Consider the following 18789-nt stretch of genomic DNA (forward strand, 5'->3'; position numbering starts at 1 on the left):
ACCTTCGCGCTCTTCTCCACACTCTCCTCGGCTCCCCACAACTGCAATAGACGTCCAGAAGCGGAAGGGGCTATCGAGCTGGAAATCCAATCCCCATTAGCCCCAAAAGCCGCTTCTGGATATCTATTGCAGTCGCGAGGAGCGGAGGAGAGCGCGAAGGTTCTTGGCGCTTCAGGAAGCCCCGAAAGCAGCTGGGAGATCTTTTTCCACATATAAAGCGCACCGGGTTATAAGCCGCACTGCCGGTTTTGGATCAAATTTTAGGATTTTCAGTGCGGCTTATAGTCGTGAAAATACGGTACTCTGCTCTACGGCATATGCAGTAATTACAGGTAATTGTAACTCCTTAAATCAGACTGCAAGGTAAACTAGGCACAGGCAGATAGATAGATGCTGCTAAATGTCTCATTAAATGATTTTCACTAGATTGCCACAGTAAATCAAACATATATGCATGTATATATTTTTATACATATACAGTACATTGACTAAAACTGTCAATGAGCTTGGTAGCTCATTGTCAAATGACATATTTGACAATCCATCCAAGTGATGTAGTAACATTTCAAGCAAATTAACTCACCTTCTCTCTCTTCCTCAATCTGTGCCATTCTTAGAGCCATAGCAGTTTTTTCCTCTCTGATTTCAGGGTGCATATCCTCAGATTCAGATACAGCTTCTTGCCATTCCAAAAGCGGATTCTGTAATTCATCCGCACTGCCTGATTCACTAGCCTGAACCAAATTAAGTTAGGGCATGAGAATAGTTAATCAGTTCAATAAAACTGATAAACAGAATAATTTGGCAAACAGTAACTTGTAAGAAGCAGCACACTGATGCCAGATTAAAATTTACAGGTATTTTGTTCTTACACTGACCAATTCAAAGCCAATGTTAAGTATATAAGCAGAACTTGAGTGCAAGAAGTACCTTTCCAGCTTTGTTCCCAAGTAAGTGGCACTGGGAAACATACCGCTTGAGACATCACAATAATATATTATTGAAATAACTAGCTGCCATTATTATTCATATTCTATAGAAATGTATTTTTTTTAGAGATTGTCTCGGTTGATTATTTTATTGGACAAATACAGAGTAAAGTTAACCGCTTTAAAGTTAATGCTTTTGTGCTTCACTTCTATTCTCTAAAGTATAAAATTACCCCCAAAGTATGGTAAATTTCCCTTATAGGAGAACTAATCCTGACCCTATAACTCTATGGATATGCTTTTTTGCAGTTCAACAAAATCCTTAGGAAGTTGCATAATATTCCACATACAGCAATACACTACCAAACCAAAGTGTATCTAATTTAGGACGAAGATAATATTTTATCTTGAAACATTATAAATTTGTCCTCCTCATCCTTGGATAGAGAGATCTTTTTATTTCCTTTTTGTATCTTTGTTTGGTTTCTCATTGTTAAAGCTTTGCTGTTTTATTATAAAACTCCTTTCTTTAGGGAACTGGCAGATTTTAGAAATAAGTTTGTTCAGCCAGAGGAAAAATCAAAAGAAAAGCAGATAAAAGTTCAAGAAAGATTTTTTTCTTTAGACATGTTTTTTGAAACCACTCTAGCCCACTTTTGAGAACCATAGTTTAAACATTAGTAGAATGGTATAGAATATTATGTCTACAGGCAGCATAGTGATTCACAATTTATCACAAAATATTTCCATCATTATGGCAAATTTAAAGTGCTTTCCATTTATTTCTTGTTATTTAACCACTTATAAAGACATTCAATATATTAATTAACTAGTAATTAATACTTATATTAAAGATATTCCCAACATGACAGACCTGTGAAGCTGCCCTCTTTGTAACTTGTTCAAGATCCGCCTGAAGTTTTCGCTGCTGTTCTTCATAAATTTCCAGTTTAGCCAAAAGTTCTTCTGTAATGAAAATTGTTTCCATCATAACTATACTATAATCCACAGCTTTTTGTAATATTAGACAAGAAAATGTAAGTTCAAGGTTTTGGTATATAAAACATTTACATTCAAAACTTGTTCAGGTAAAAAGTCTCCTTTTGAGTCAAAAACAACTATTCCAACATCATTAAGAATGGGTCGATACTGTTATAGCCATTCTGGAAGTGTTATAAAACCCTGCTTCAAGCTCAAATTATTTCCAGAATAGTTGGTACGGCTTCAGAACACTATCAGTAAGCACAGTGCATCTTGAAATAGGGTTTTTCAAGGTCAACACTTTTTGAATCTAAGGCTTTATGCATTGGTCTTACTTCAAACTAGAAGTACAGAAACATGGAAGCATGACATAAAATATCATCCATATCTCTCTACTCGGAGATAGCAAAGGAAAATGGAGATTATTTTGCTAGATTAATATATATCCCTTCCTGTAACTAATGAACATCAGGACCAACTATAACTAATAGAAGAATGAGAAAACATCAGCCCACAATCAATGATTAACTGCCCTGGGTATTAAAAAAAAGTCTATTGCTTTCTTTCTAATTAGGTTTAATGCTGATTTTAAATTATATGCTAAGGAGAAAGTTGGAATGTGTAATATAATGCTGTTCTCCCTCAGGTAACATTTGTCAGATGTCATAGCATGAATTATATAATGTCGATGTTATTTATTTATTTTGCATTGCAGTCAAGCTACTCACTAAGTATAGTGTGCAAAAGTTCAGATGCTTTTTTGAGCTTCAAGGCAGGATCAAATGTGCAGTCAGAAAAAGGTTATTTTTGCTGGTGCAATAAACATTTCTATGTCTATTATATCTACAAATTTTACTTATTATAGTTCACAATTCATAAGTAGCAAAATGAACAATTAAACGGAGACTATACACATTATTTTTCTGCATCATTTTAAGGTAGATACCTTTCAAAATGACAGTAAGTTTATCATTATTTACCATTTTGAGTTTTATATTCCAAATATGTATGCAATGTTGACTGCAGCTCTTCTTTTTCATTCTTTAATTCAGAAATCTGATCTTGTAAGGCAGTTATGCTGCTATTCATTGGTGTAACCTAGAAAAAAAATGTCAATTTCTGACAATATGTAAATATGTAAAAAAACAAAATGAGGCAAAATCTGGTAAGGTCTTTGATACATTTGTGTAATCCCATAATATAAATATATCCCTTAAGTTGCAGCAGAATTACACTATCAGTTCCATAGTTAAATTATTATTTTTACTAATCAATTTTTCAACTATAGTACCCATGTTTTCCCGAAAATAAGACCGGGTCTTATTTTCTTTTGGGGCCCAAAATAAGTACTAGGGCTTATTTTCAGGGAGTGTCTTATTTTCCACCCCTGTATGGGAGGCTTACATCTTCTGCTTGCTTGCAGCGAGGCTGGAGGCTGCATGATTCAATAGCGCTGCTGTCATGAGGCAGGGGGTGATGTAGCTCCCCCATATGCCCACGGCTTACCTCAGGACCCCGCAGCCAGGCCATCCACATTCCAATACCTGCCTCGCGGGTCGCGGCATCAGCACATCACTCAGCCTCCTGTTCTATTGTGGCCACGAGCAAACAGAAGTAAGCTGATGGCCACGTGGGCTCCTGCTGCACATGGCTGCTGGTGCTGATGCCATGAGACTGGTGCCAGGGCATGAATGGCCTCGCTGCAGACGCCCTGAGGTAAGCTGATGCGGGGCATGTGGGATAACTCCACAACTCCAGTGCCTTGCAGCAGTGGCACTGCAAGCAACCAGACGGAATGAGCGAGTGGCCAGCTGTGCAGGTGCTTAAGTAAGGCTTATTTTGGGGTAGGATTTATATTAGGCACACATGAAAACATCTGCTAGGCCTTATTTTCTGGATAGGTCCTATTTTTGGGGAAACAAGCTATTTTCTGAAGAAACGACTATAAACCAAGAAAAACATTATTTTATATCTTATCATTAAACAAAACTTTGGCATCTACATCACTAAAGCGGGCACATAAGATTAAAACGTGTGTAAACATTTAACATACATTTTTAAGTTCATCTTCAAGTTGTCTGATTCTGGATTTGGACCATGCTTTCATCTTAAGGAATTTAGCTTCTGATTTGCTAGCCTCTTCTGTTTTCAGTTTTACTTGCACTTAAACAAACAGGCAAACTCAATCATTATTTAGAACTACATCAAAACTATTAATATAACATATTACTTAGATTGTTTTCTTAGCAGTGACATATGCTTAGGAGAGAATTTTCTAAGACTTGCCCAATGTGAGACACTAGATATTTCTTTAATTGTTCTTTACTTAGGGACAAAATCTTGCCAGATTAAGCTATTTGCATAACTACAGATATACTCTGGGGATAGCTAAGGAGGAGCCATTTAACTGTCTTCCTTCTAACCAAACTTGACAAGCTCCACTGACTCAGCCCCTTCCTCCTGGGAATCCAGACTACATTCCACCATGAGCTATATGCCCTGCCAAAACTCCTCTTTGATAGCCCCAAGAGGCCTCCCCCAAGATCACACTATTAAATTTGTCAGTAAACTGTAGGATTATGCAAAAAACTCTGATTTTTAAAATAAAAATGAATTCTCTATTAGACTTAACACAACTATTAATCATTAAAGGAATTCCAACTCTTCCAAATATAATAGTGGTGTCAGCTTCTGACATCATTGCTGCACTATCATGCCCTCTTTAAGAAACTAAAAGATTTGTTTAAAGAGATATAACCATCTACTCTACACAGACTGGAGAGGAGATAATAACACTTTATCTTTAGTGTGACGGCACTGAAAACCTGTGTAAAATCTGTCCACAAAGGTGGCTCTCAGCTAATAAAAACAGAATCAACTCTTCAATGTAGTAAGCAAGCAGTTTTAAGGGTTGTTGTCCATTATATTACCTTCTAAATGTTCCAACTTTTGCTTAATAATAGCATCCAAATCAACGGCTTGCTCCAAATTACTTTCATTTCCGGAAATTAATTCATCAATTTTTTTCTGTAGCTGAAGCAGTGTCTGATCTTTTTCCTGAAGCTCTGTTTCATGCGTTTCTTGTATCTCCTGATGATCAGCATTGTACTTCTCTCTGGCTTTCCTCATTTCGTTCTCATGTTTCTCCATCATGTCTCTCAGCTGGGCTCGCATTATGTGCTTTTCTGCATCCAGTTTGGATTGAAGATTGTCTTTCTCTGATTCAAGGCGGTTCAGTTGTTCGTTCATTTCCTGGATTAAAAGAAGTTGAGACAATAAAACTGCAAGTTCCTTTAATTATATGCAGAATGTTTCCCTTGACATGTGCAAGTGCAGAGAAACGTATCTTGCCTCACCCTTTTTAAAAAAATAAAAGAGAGTTCCCAAAATCCGTGGAAGATCTTTCATTCAGTTGAGGAGTCTCACTGATAGAAGATAAGCAATGTTGAGCTCCCAAGAAAGGAATCTATTCCCCTCTTGTATTTTAAAAAGTCATAAAACACAGCACTCACTTAACTTTGAAAGATGGATGGCTGAAACAAATTTGAATACATAAAAATACTTTTGTACAATATGCTAGGAAAAGGTGAAAGACTCAATAGCATATGCAAAACAGCATGTAAGATACACAAAATTATAAATGGGAGAAAAACTATTCTCAAGGAGCAAAATATTGTTCTGTACTGAGTAAAATATTTATTAAATTTATTACATTCGAGGGAAGAACTTTTAGAGCATGGTAATAATTAAAAACTATGCTGTAATTAGCAGCATTGGAAGATTTAAAAAGTGTCAACTGCACAATCAAAATGACATATTGCTGTCATTTTTTCTTCAATTATTTTTGAAAATGAAATTAATATTTAAGGAAACATTATAAAGAAAAATATATCAACTATACAATATCTATAAATCCAGGCTTTTTAAACAGCTTTCAGTAATTCTGTTTCATATCTTTTATAGTATTGTTGTTTCTTATTGATATATTCTTATTGATTTGTGTAAAGTTTGCAAATATCAGGATGAAGAAAATGCTACATTATTTTGAAGAATAAATTAAGTACTATGGTCAGATTCCCTCCTCACCAAAGTAATTCCACATTTTTCTAAATCAGCAGTATATGGGAACAGATAAGTGTCCAAATTATAGCAAAAAAATTATTACAACGTTAAAAAATAGTTAAACAAACATTATCTAAAATGCTCCCATGTGCATATTTTTCATCATTGTCCAGTTCATTTTATGATATGCACCCATAAACTAGCAATATAAAAATGTTAACCACTACTGTTCAAAAAATAATTATTAAAAAACCCATAAATTAAGCTTTTTGTAGAAGCTCTTCAGATTCTCACTAACAAATCAGAGCTTGTTATTTTTGTCATTTTTTTTTAATCACATGAGTTTTTCTTTTCTTTTAGCATACCTCAACATTTGACCACTATGGATTAAAAGTACAGCATAAGAATACAAGACACATATGATCAATCAATTTGAATGAAAGGAAATGCAATAAAAAGTGACTAACAAACTGCATTCTAATTTAAAACTACTCTATTTTTTTTTTATAATGGGCAGTGCAGTGACTCAGCGGTTAAGGCGCTGGGCTTGCTGGTTGGAAAGCCAGCAGCCTAGGTTTGAGACTGGAGCACCACACAATAGTATGTGACCTCCCATCCACACCCCAGCTCCTGACCACCTAGCAGTTTGAAAGCATGCAAATAAATGTGAGTAGATAAACAGGCATCTCTTCAGTGGGAAGGTAACAGCGTTCCATGATATTATGCTGGCCACATGACCACACAAATGTGGTCAGACACTACTGGCTCATTGGCCTTGAAATGGAGATGAGCACTACCTCCTATAGTTGACAATGACAAGTGGAGTAAAATCTGCAGGGACTCCTTTGCCTTTACTTTTTTTAAAAAATATTTTATAACAGCTTATCCCACAACAATTCTTTAACTGTGTAATCTATTTCTTACTTTCAGTTGTTGGTCCTTGCCATCCAGTTCTTGTTGCAACATGACTATGACCTGTGTCCTTCCAAGCATGACTTCCTCCTTTTCATGTAGTTTCTGCTTTAACGCTTTCAGTAACTATTACAAATATACATATATACATATATTCATTGTTTAGTAATGGAAAATAGCAACTTTATTCTGAAAACAAAAACATCATCTTGTAGTCTTTTCTTGTATTGCTACATATTCATAGTAATCAAATTTCATACTTGTAGGACATCATAGAAATCAAATATCTGTTCAACATCTACATAAACTAATCTAGAATTATTAGTTATTAAGGAATACAGAAATCATTAACTATAATTATTTATTTCCATTAAGCTGTATTTTAAATACTATACAAATACTATACAAATGTGCCTAGACTGCAAAATTGGAGGGAAAACAGAAGAAAGCACAAGCGTTTGTAACACAGAAAAAAACTGGACAGAGTCATAAGGTGAGTTCAATTTAAGAATATGTATATGTTTAAATAAATGTAACCTTTTTCAGATGTAAACCATTTGTAAAATGAAATTGGCAATGTGAGCGCGCGCGCACAGACACACACACACACACACACACACACACACATACACACATATATTTAGGGATGCCAAAAATCAACTTGGGATTCCATTCGCAATACTATTAAATAAAATACATTTTCTCTACCTGTTCTAGATCAGCACTAGCATCAGATTTGGCAGCCACTTTAAAAAGTTCTTGTTCGTGTTTCTGGGCCAGTCTCATCAACTCTTTTTCCTTTTCCTGGATAATATTTTGAAACATACGGATCTAAAAAACAACCAGACCAAATATTTCCATAAAGCTGAGTCACACATAATCATTCAGATCTTACTGATTCATAATACTTCAGTGGAAATTAAGCATGGATGAAATGGATCCTTAAATAACTCCAGAAACACCTATCTAATTTAATAACATCAATTTTATGTTTGATAATCTCTCTAAGAAAAAGGGTTAAAATCATCATATTCCTATTGCCACTGCCAAGCAAATCCCAAATTGTATTTTTAGAAATTTTATTATTAAATTTATTTGCCATGAGGCAAATACATTTTGTACTAAGACCTACTTACATTTTGCGTATACATGGCTTCTCTTTCCTGAAAATGCTCCTTTTCTTTAGTTTGAAAGCTTTTAAGACTTGCAATTTGTTCCTGGAGGAGGCTACATCTTTCCTCACTGTCCCCGACTTTCCTGGTAAGATTCTGAACTAGAATTTGCATGCTCTGCAATGAAGCCTCTTTTGTGGAAATCTGCTTCTTTGAAGTTCATGAAAAAAATAAGGAAACGAACAAGAGATTGGTATGTTTCATCTATTTCTTGGGTTTTATTTGGAAAGCAACAGTACAGTCAATTCAGAATGTTAATCAAACTGTCAAACTTGATGAGAAATAAAACAACACATATAGATTCCCAGTTTAGTTATACCTTTAATTCATTGTTATGTATTAGCATTTCTTTGGCATCATTAGTTGATCCACAGGCTAGCTGCAAATCTATTATGTAGGCTTCTTTTTCAGTTAGTTTCTTTTGCTTCTCAGCAAGCATGGCATCCAGTTCAGCACCCCGTTGGTGGGCAGCATCCAATTCAGCAATCTGGAAGCATTCCATTAGAAATATTTTGTTACCATCGACAGCTATTTTTTGTACCATTCCATCCTTAAAAAGCAAGCTTTTTCATAGCAATTAACAGATAGGAAAGGAATTAGCAACCAGTCTAAGAACCTCCAATAAAAATGCTTATTTCCATAAGTGTGCCCTGGATTCCAGCCAGGGCACACTTACTATTACTATAATAGTAATTCAATTATACATATTTGAGGATTATATTAAGATTATATTTTGGTATAATGATTACATTACTTAAGCCATCCTGGGAGGTTTGGTTTTGTCCTAAAAACATGGCCTAGAATACTTAATTAATTAGATATCTATCATACTAAAATTACATTCTTCCTATTATTTTCTCTCATTAAACTCATTCTTTTTTAATTGCAATTTTTTTTCACCCAAAAGTTGGGTTGACCTACATACATACAGTATAAACAAAAATTACCACTTCTAGAAGAATCTGATTCTTACTAAGAAAATATCATTTATTTGCTTTACAATTAGATCTTGCTTATTGCTTGTCTTGCAGCAATCATTTGAAGTTAGGACTGTATTGAAAAACAACTGTACGAGCAACACTCACATTTATTACTTTTGCATCATCCCTCATTTACATGATCACCATCACACTTAGTAATGTGCCTGTTTGTTGACTTTTGCCTATTTTCCCCCCATTTCCAAAGAGGAGAGTTTGGAGAGGAAGGGATTACAAAAAAGTAAACCAGCAGACAATTGAGAATACACATAGAAAGAAATGTCGTAGTGTTGGCATGTCCAAACACTCTCCTTTGCAGAGCAGAAAAACTGCTTACACAAGCAAGGGAAGGGGGGGGGGGGACAATCCAAGCAATCTCTGTAGACAATCTCTCCTGACCCTTTTTTTTTCTCTCTGCTCCACTTCCCAGAGTGGAGATACTAGAGAGAAAGGAATTCCTCTATGTCCTCTATGTATAGCATTCCCAGCCCTGAGGATGTTCAGGACTGCCAACACCAACATATTCCTTTTAATGTGCATTCCCCATTGTGTCTACCTACTCACCTGTAATCCCTTCCTTTCCAATGAATGTAAATACAAACATTAATTCCTAACTTGCCAATTATCCCATTGCCAGGATGAGCATTCCAAACAGTGGGAGAGTGGGAAAAGGAAAGCACAGTCACATTTTCTACTTAGCAACCATTTTGCTTAATACTAGAGTCCTGGTCCCAGTTCTAGATGCTGAAACCTGCACTTCATTCTCCATATTAATACTTAGGAGAGTATCTCATCTTGAATGTATGTTATATTAACATATCACTTCTATCAATTACACAAATGATGTAAATTGACACAAATATTGTAATTTACAACACATGAAAAATGACTTCATTATTCAAATGACACAGTCCTAAAACTAAGATAAATTTAACTGTCTAATGCAGATTGCTTTGAATGTAACGGATCTATCCAATATTTCAGGATTTACTCAGATGGAAATTTTACTTATGGCATCCAAAGACTGCAAAAATGGCAGTCACCGAAATAAAGGTTTTACAGTGCTATAGCAGTTCAGGCAACAGAGTAGAAAAGGATATTCCATAACCAATTAAAGAGCTTAAAAATACAATTCTGCTTCACAATAACTAAATGTCTAATATTTTAATGTTTTAATCCTATACATTATTAATTTGATGGAATGGGATTTACTTGAAATATATAATGTAAAGCATACTTTTTTTGCTTTATGGGTTACAACAGATATAGGTTAAAATATATAGAAATTATACTAACATCTTGTTCTTTTTTAATCAATAGAAAACATGAATATTTCAGCTCTGTTATCAGCAACTTTAGACAAATTTCAGTAGTAGCTGTCTTTAAATAGTAGCGCCAACACTCAAGATAAAGAAATAAACTCATACAAATTTACCTTTTGTTGGAGCTCTTCATTTTTTTGGGCATTCAGTGTTTCTAGTTCTTCAACCTTCTTTCTGAGCACCAATATTTTTCCACGATTTGCAGCAGCACTATCTTGATCACTCTGAAATCATACATTTGAAAACTTAGCTTCAAATAATACAAAAACTAAAATAATTAGAATAGCCACATGCCTACTATAGCAGAAATATTTTTTTAAATTAAAAAATAATAAAACATGTTTCAGAGTTTTTTTTAAATTTTAACTTGGCTATGGCAATTTTTTAAAAATTTGAAACAGAATTTGAAGTTTAAATAAAAACTACTCAGAATAGAATACTTTTCTTTGTATCCTAAGACAAATTTTTATTAGTTGATCAAAGTATAATATAAAATACAAAAATACAAAAGAAAATAAGAGGAAAATAAGAGAGGAAAGGGGGAAGGAGAAAAAGTATAGGACAGAAGGAAAAAGAAAATAAAAAGCATTGACTTCTGACTCCTTTTGGTACAGTAGAATAAGGTAATAGCATAAAATCTCAACTTTTTAATTTTATATAATAATGTATAGTAGCCATTTCTATAATCTAATCTAATCTATTATCTAATCTGCAAAATGTAAAATTAAAGTTTACTTTTTTTTCACCTCAAGCACAAAGTCCAAACGCAATTTTCAAGTAGAAACAAAATTAATTCTGTTCTTGTTTGCATCCTAAAATATTAATCACAGTCAGTTTATTTGATGGCTTAGGATGGTGGAAGCTTTCCACGTGAGATATTGCATCTGACTGACTGTTTGAGGTCAGTAAACACCAATTCTTAATTCAAATGTAAGATGTTCTAAGTCCCACATCGTATTTTGAGAGAAAAAGAAATGGAAGATTTATTTAAAATTTTCTTGAATTTTAAAGATTTGGACAAGATCGGCATACTCCAGATTCTTTAAATGCTGCCATTTTACAGGGCCTTTACCATTGTAGTATGAATTCTAACAAACTAGTTCCAAAACATAGCTACTAAATTAGATCTGAAACTAACAGCAATTGCAAGTGATGCTAATTTCAGACTTGTTTCAATAGATATGTTTTGGAATGTATCCACTGTTCTAATTGCAATGAAGTAAGAAAGTTGAGGGTGAGTGGGGAAAAAAATTACATCCATACAAACAAAACTTAGTATGATTTACAAATAGTTCACTTAAAGGAGAATACATGAACAAGTTGGCACTTAATTTTAAAAGACACTTCTAGTATTATGTTGTACTGATTCAAATTATACATACACCAACATACAACTGGAAAATCACATACAAAAGAACTCTGTTCAGTTTTCATCACAAAGTTTCACCATACAGTTCTCAAGCAATCTATCTTTTCAGTTGTAGTTAACTACATGTAGTCCTTGACACACAACTGTAATGGAGCCTGCGCATTACGATCATACGTCATGACAGCCATTAAGTGAGATGGCCTAACTGGACAAGCCCTCGTCCCCCGCTCTCCCTGATGCAGCTATTAAACAAATGCATCAGTTGTTAAACAGAGCCCAGGGTGCCTTGGGGATGGGAGAGGCCCTGAGAGGTTTAGCGCAGGTCGAGGCCCACCTGCCTGGGCATTCCAAGGCCTCCTTCATCTCAAGATCCCTATGCTACATTTCCCTCCCTTGGGTACCTGCTGGTCTTTTCCTTCCCTTATCATGTCTCCACAGGGCTTCCTTCCCCTCATTGGGTCTCCACAGACCTTTCCCCTAAGGACCATGCTGGATAATACTAATATACCAACTGTAGAAGAACTTGTTGGGGAAAGCTGCTTTATAATACATATTATTTTTAAGGATGGAACTCACTTTCTTTTGACCAGATTTTCCATCTTGTGCTGCATTTCCTGGAACTTGCTTCTTAAGTTCTTCTAATTGTGAAGTTAATGATGCTACTTTGGCTTTGTTCTGAAGTTTTAATTTGGAAAGCTTGCTGTCAGAAGCTTCTTTTTCTTCCTGTAGAGTATATACATTGTTTTAAAACAAAATACAATTTGCAGATATTATTTTAATTACAACCATGTATATCAATATCTAAATAGATGAAGTACAGCTACCTATGTAGAGAGGATAATTTTAACCATAGCAAAACAAAGATAATGACAACAGCTGCAGGTGGACATGATATGTTTAAAATCAACAAAGAAGAAATTGAATTAGTTCAATAATTTTTCTTCCTTGGATCAAAAATTGTTCACGATGGCAATTCTACACCTGAAGTCAAATGATATTATTAACCTTAGGCATTGATTAATATGAATAAGATCTGGAAAAACAGAGATACTGATATAAATACCAAGAACAGGCTTTTTTTAGAGCAATGATGTTTGGATATGAGAGTTGGACACTAAGGATGGCTGATTGAAGAACAACTGATGCCTTTGAATTATGATGCTGGAGTAAATTATTTTGTATACTATAGATAGCAAGAGCAACCAATAGAGAGGTATATATATCATATAAAACCATTTATATCATATAAAACCATATAAAACATCACTAGGAGCCAAAATTACAAGATTATGTCTGATTTACTTTGGCCATGTTGTTCGTGCAAATTCACTGAAGAAGTCAAGGATGCTAGAAATGGCTAGTGGAACAAGAGGTAGGGGCAAGGAAAGAACTCACTGGCTTGATGCCATCAAAGTTGAACATCCAACAACTAAAAGAAGCTGTCCTTAACAATAGCATGGAGAGCCTATAAAGTCACCAAGAGTCGGATACGAGTGAATGGTTAAAACTACTATTAATTTTAACCATATCAACAGCATCTGTTCATACATAAGAAATTTCTGCATTTTGAGTGATAACCAAACGTGGCAACTTATGGAAACCTAAAATAGATTAGAAGGAAGCTGCACCTAATTATTATCACAATTTCAAATACAATCTTATTATCTTAAAATAATATTTAAGACAGTATTTCAGAAAAGGAGTTTGCCACAAAAACAACTGGAAACTGCCCCCCTCCACACACAATACCTTTAATTGTTTATCTTTCTTTTGTAAGTCATCATCTTTTTCTTTGACAAGTTCTTTGAGTTGTGCTACCAATTGTTTAGTTTGAGCCAGCTGTTCAGTCAAATCACCCACCGACATGCTTGCTACTTGAGAAGACCCATGAACCTAGTAACAAAGAAAATATTTTTGTAATATCAAAATTGTAGGTATTACTGTAATACATTATTTATACCATTTCTATCCCACTTTGTCATTATTCAAAACAATCCCAAAGCAGTATTTAAATACAGAAATATAAGATTTTAATTAATTCTTAAAGGTGTGTTACAATTACTGAACAAGCATTAATGCTATAGCTGAAATTTCTTATCCATGATAGGGATAAAATAAACAGAAACTAAAAACACAGTGTCACCACTGCTTTATCTATCTTGTATTTCACTCATGAATAAAAAGCAGCACCAAGAACTCTGAAATCTCCCGTATGTCAGACATTTTAGAAATAGAAACTTCAATTAATAATATTGAAATATAAATTGTGAGGCTTTTAAATTAATACTTACTTCAGATTTAGCTACTGAATCATCTCCACTGCCCCATCTCCACATAATTTTAAGATGGCTACAAAAAGAATAGCATTCGTTTATTTAAGAATATTTTATGCCCAAACTGAATTCTAAATACAATATAATACAATTTAATAATAATTCAAGAGACCCCAAAATCCATAAAAACATTATTATATACAATGCTTGAAGGCAAACAAGAAAATTTTACTGTGGAACAAGCATACAAAAAACTTTTTAGAAGAACTGTTAAAATGATATCAAGGGAAGAACAACATTTACCAAGCACAACATTTCCACAATTATTGGAAATAATTAAGCCTTAAGCAACCACATTTTGCTCTTCACAACACTATGCAATATTCATTGATGAAAAAATTAATACATCCACCATAGCTTGATAATCAAGTAATGAGACAAGCTTTAGAAGACTGTAAGCCTGTTTTTAAGAAGGAATGAAAGGTGCAGGTACATATCATGTTACTGAATTTCAACTGTTTCTGCCATAATAGCAATAGCAGTAGACTTATATACCGCTTCATAGGGCTTTCAGCCCTCTCTAAGCGGTTTACAGAGAGTCAGCATATTGCCCCCAACAATCTGGGTCCTCATTTTATCCACCTCGGAAGGATGGAAGGCTGAGTCAACCCTGAGCCGGTGAGATTTGAACCGCTGAACTGCTGATCTAGCAGTAGCCTGCAGTGCTGCATTTAACCACTGCGCCACCTTGGCTCCTGTATAACTCAGTATAATAAATTAACATTCAAATTTAACTAGAAAAGACTTATTTTAAAAAACAGGGTTGTACATTTGATAATTAATTTCATAATAAACCCAATATCAAAGATGCCCTAGGGTTCCTAAAATATTTAGGATCATGGTTAGAAAAAATGCTTGTTTCTCATATATTTTAATTTAAGGAAATTAGATGTCTAGCTATTAGTTATAAAATGTCAAAAGTAATTATTAAATACCGATGGATGAAGCTAAATATGTTGGGCTACAGCATCAATCATCATTAACAACATAAATTGCCCACAGGCATTGTGAATGAAATGAGATGTACTTCAACATATCTGCAGAACATTAGCCTATATAAAGTTGTTTTATATCATAAAAAAGTAGTGTAGAAAAAGTCATGTTTGGGGGAAAGTAAAACTAACCTCTGCTAGAGCCCTTCACTTTGCTAAATGGAAAGATGAGGCAGACTATGTGATCTCCATACTTCTTTCATGCTCATTTTTCATAGCACAAAAATATGGTGCCCTATAACAATTAACACTGAAACTTTACAAATTAAACACTCCTTTACACCCTAAAGACTCAGATCTGAATAACAAGAGAAAATGCATTACATACTTTCATTTAATGAATCGTCACTGTTTTCCTTTCATGCCACAAACTATCTCCCCTACACCTAAATAGTCCCTGGAAGAATCATCCAAGCTTTGGGGCCATGAATGAAAACAATTTTTACCTCAGCAATTGGATACAGACCTGAATGAGAGATTAATACAATGAATATCTTAAAAAGAAAAGGGGCACACTCACTTCTGTTTCTATACTTACAAATTAAATGTAACCATGTGGAAGTTAATCTTTCAGTAAAATGGCTGAATGGCCCTCTATTTAATGAGTGAAGCTTATTAAATCCAATTATAGTTATACAGAAACACAGTAAGATACTACTTTTATTTTGCAGACAACAACTTTTTATATCTCATTGAATGCTGCTTCCAACATTTTCTAAAATATTTTATTCTAGTTTAGTACATTATGATTTAAAATTAAAAGCTCCACTGCAGATACAGTGCTCATTAAGCTTTCCCTACTATAAAGTTCAAATACTTGCAAATATCAAGAATCATATGATCATAATCATCATAGTGATAAGTGTCAAGTGTTACTACCTAACTTCTCAAAAGAAATACCTGACCCACCCAGCACTACTGACATTTTTGAGATAAGCAGCTTTACTGATGAACATAAAAATACTTATTTAATTAACTAAAAGTTTCCAGGTAAGCAATTCCTTTTTTCAAAGCTAGCGTAGAATCAAGTGTCACAGAGAAGGCCAAACAGCATGGGTGGAATGACTGTAACATCACTATGATACATACACAATTATTGTTTCATATTATATTGAAGTTATAATACTTTACTGTAAAAAAGAACAGTACAGCAGCCCAACCTTCTTATAAAGATGTTTGAAACAGAGATGCATCTATTCTTAAAACACTCATGATCCTGGAATATCCTTCTTCCAGTTTAACATTTTGATTAAAGCAGCCATAACTATTACCACAAAGGTAAAACTTTTCAAGGGTATTATCATACCAACTGCAATATATGCCTGTGAACCATGGAACTGTACAACCAAGATGATTAAATAGTCAAAAGTTTTCTAACAATGTTGCTTGAGAAGAAACCTCCGTGTCTCATATTGTGACATCACTAGTGAAGGGTATTACAAAGACCAGATTTACAACACCTATCAACTGTGAATGAATGAATGAATGAATGTCGAATGTGGCTTGTTGACCATATCTTATGTACGCCTAAAGACCAGTGTCCCAACATTGCTCTACACTGAATACCTCCAGGAGGAAAAAGGAAACAAGGCCAGTCTTGGAAAACTTGACGCCAAACACATAAGAAAATTAAAATTATCAATATCCCTTGGGACGACGCCAAAGTTAATGCAAATTATAGAAATCACTGGAAACCACTTGCTCCCTAATGTGCTCTGCACAGGACCTAATGTTGATGAGTTTAACATTTTAAACTGTAAACCGCAGTGAGTTCTCAAGGGGCTAACAGAATAAAAACAAATAAGCTTAAACCCTCACAGGGTCAGCTGTCAAATACCGGCTCAAGGACAAGGAAGAAGTCTTTTTTGTCTCTCTTTTAATCCAGCTGTCTCATCGACCTTGCACACTTAAGCGATTTTTAGGGAATGTTCTGTCCACTCCCCAGAAAAAGTACTATTAGGTGGCAAACCTAAATATGACAGTCGATCAGACTTTTGTCTATGAAGTACTCTTGAAGACCCCCGCTGAGTAATGCATTCTACTCGGATCAGTGGCTTGAGTAAACTATGACCAACATTGCAAGGGAGCTTCATTTGTGTGGTTCATTTGGATGTGAGGGCGATCTGGCTGCGACATCTGTCACCCCCCTTGATCGCCAGGGTTATGTGGTTCATTTTAGCCCAAGGATACAAGAAGTGAGGTATACGACACTGCTTTCTTTACCCAGAGTCTAGGGGATTTAATTTAATTTAATTTTGTCAGGCATGTATAAGATAACAGATATAAGTATAAACATGATTATGAATACATGAAATGGATAAGAATAAGTGGGGACAGTAGGACAGGGACGGTAGGCACGCTGGTGCGCTTATGCACGCCCCTTACAGATATCTTAGGAATGGGGTGAGGTCAACATTAGACATTCTTAGGTTAAAATTATGGAGGTTTACAAATGAGTCCACCCAAATGAGTCAACCGAGCCTCTCCCTTGGTTCCGGCTTTCCGAAGCCAGCCTCTCTCTTCTCTCCGGCTGGAGAGGCATCGCTTGGAGGAACAAACCTGGAGGAAGCTCAGTTTCGGCACGTCCGAAAGTCCCACAATGGAGTCCCCGTCGGCTCAGGTGCTCATTAATGGCAGGGCTATAGAGAAGCGAAGGGACCCCTCCTTCATAAGGGGCGGGGCTTAACGCAGGGAAAACACTTCCGGTTAGGACGTTAGAGGACCCCCCCCTTCTTCTTTAAGGGGGAGGAACGGGAACGGGAGGCGATTGACAGGCTTACCTGACAGGAAGGAACCAACCCGCAGCACGGTGACCCCGCCCCCTCGGGAAAAGTAAAACAAGAGCGGCCCTAGTGCTTTGAGGCTGCTACTCAGAGGCCGCAGCGCCAGCCCCGCCTCTGCCCGGCCCGGTCCAAGGAGACCTTAAGCCGACCAGGACCATCGTGCCGGGAACCGCGCGCCAGACGAGTGTCGAAGCGCGGCAGGTTTCGCCGCGGCGAGAGCAAGCGGCACACGTACGCGCGAGGCCCCTTCCTCGCGTCAGGGACGTAAACCAAGTTCTCAGCCAATCGGCAAATAGGCAGCGAGCCTGGCCGGGGGGGGGGGGGGAAGGGGGAGGGAGGTTAGCTATTCGCCGTCTGTTGACGGACGAGCGCCCTCTAGCGGTGGTCGAGTCTCGCAGAAATAAGCGGTTCCGATAGGGGCGGCCTTTGAATGTTTTGTGATGGCATAAAAAAGGAGGGTGATTACTGAAAAGCAGATGTGCCGAGTCAACGCAATCAATAATGGGTTTTTTTCTCCCCAATATTAATCCGTTGCCAACTGGGATCCGCTCTTAGAAAAGCGACTTCCGATAGTAATAGATAAAAGTGCACGCAAAGCCCTGTGAATGCAATAATTCGTTGAAACATTTTTAAAGACTGCTTAAAGGTGTACACACACTACAGTGAAAAAATAGTCTTTGATTTAGAGGTCATTAGCTTGAGATCTTTTACATGCTTAGGACTTCAAAAGCTTCAAAAGGCAGTGTGTGTGTATAGACACATATACATAACACACACAAACACACACACTTCTGGATTAATGTTAATTCCTGATTATCGGATCTTTGGGGAGAAGGGACTATTAATCTGATTAGGGTGGTGGGACAGGTTTTAACATGGCTAGCTACTTTGAACTTTTGCAGGAAAGGAGGAAATAGTATTTTTTTAGATAGGTAATTACTGTGCAAGGGAACAAAG

General features: G+C 35.9%; 1 protein-coding gene across 3 annotated transcripts in view; it reads right to left on the reverse strand.

Moving 5' to 3' along the window:
- The window catches only part of LOC106540201 (uncharacterized), a 53736-nt gene extending 35971 nt beyond the window's left edge, over nucleotides 1–17765 (reverse strand). For 2 of the 3 annotated variants that reach the window (XM_014055587.2, XM_087719488.1), the window contains exons 1-14: nucleotides 17609–17764; nucleotides 14016–14073; nucleotides 13474–13617; nucleotides 12301–12447; nucleotides 10469–10579; nucleotides 8376–8543; nucleotides 8021–8206; nucleotides 7593–7715; nucleotides 6897–7010; nucleotides 4841–5162; nucleotides 3964–4073; nucleotides 2891–3008; nucleotides 1804–1895; nucleotides 584–734 (exon numbers count right to left, since the gene is read on the reverse strand). In XM_014055587.2, coding sequence (XP_013911062.2) covers nucleotides 584–734; nucleotides 1804–1895; nucleotides 2891–3008; nucleotides 3964–4073; nucleotides 4841–5162; nucleotides 6897–7010; nucleotides 7593–7715; nucleotides 8021–8206; nucleotides 8376–8543; nucleotides 10469–10579; nucleotides 12301–12447; nucleotides 13474–13617; nucleotides 14016–14060 — 1831 coding nt within the window. In that variant the 5' untranslated portion in view covers nucleotides 14061–14073; nucleotides 17609–17764. Of the gene's footprint in view, nucleotides 1–583; nucleotides 735–1803; nucleotides 1896–2890; nucleotides 3009–3963; nucleotides 4074–4840; nucleotides 5163–6896; nucleotides 7011–7592; nucleotides 7716–8020; nucleotides 8207–8375; nucleotides 8544–10468; nucleotides 10580–12300; nucleotides 12448–13473; nucleotides 13618–14015; nucleotides 14074–17608 lie in introns of all 3 variants that reach the window. The other variant, XM_087719495.1, reaches the window with a different exon arrangement.
- Between the last annotated feature and the right edge of the window lie 1024 nt (nucleotides 17766–18789).

The sequence above is a fragment of the Thamnophis sirtalis genome, unplaced genomic scaffold (assembly GCF_051295495.1).
Source record: "Thamnophis sirtalis isolate CommonGarterSnake01/CBP01778 unplaced genomic scaffold, rThaSir2_p1.2 scaffold_1, whole genome shotgun sequence".
Lineage (NCBI taxonomy): Eukaryota > Metazoa > Chordata > Lepidosauria > Squamata > Natricidae > Thamnophis > Thamnophis sirtalis.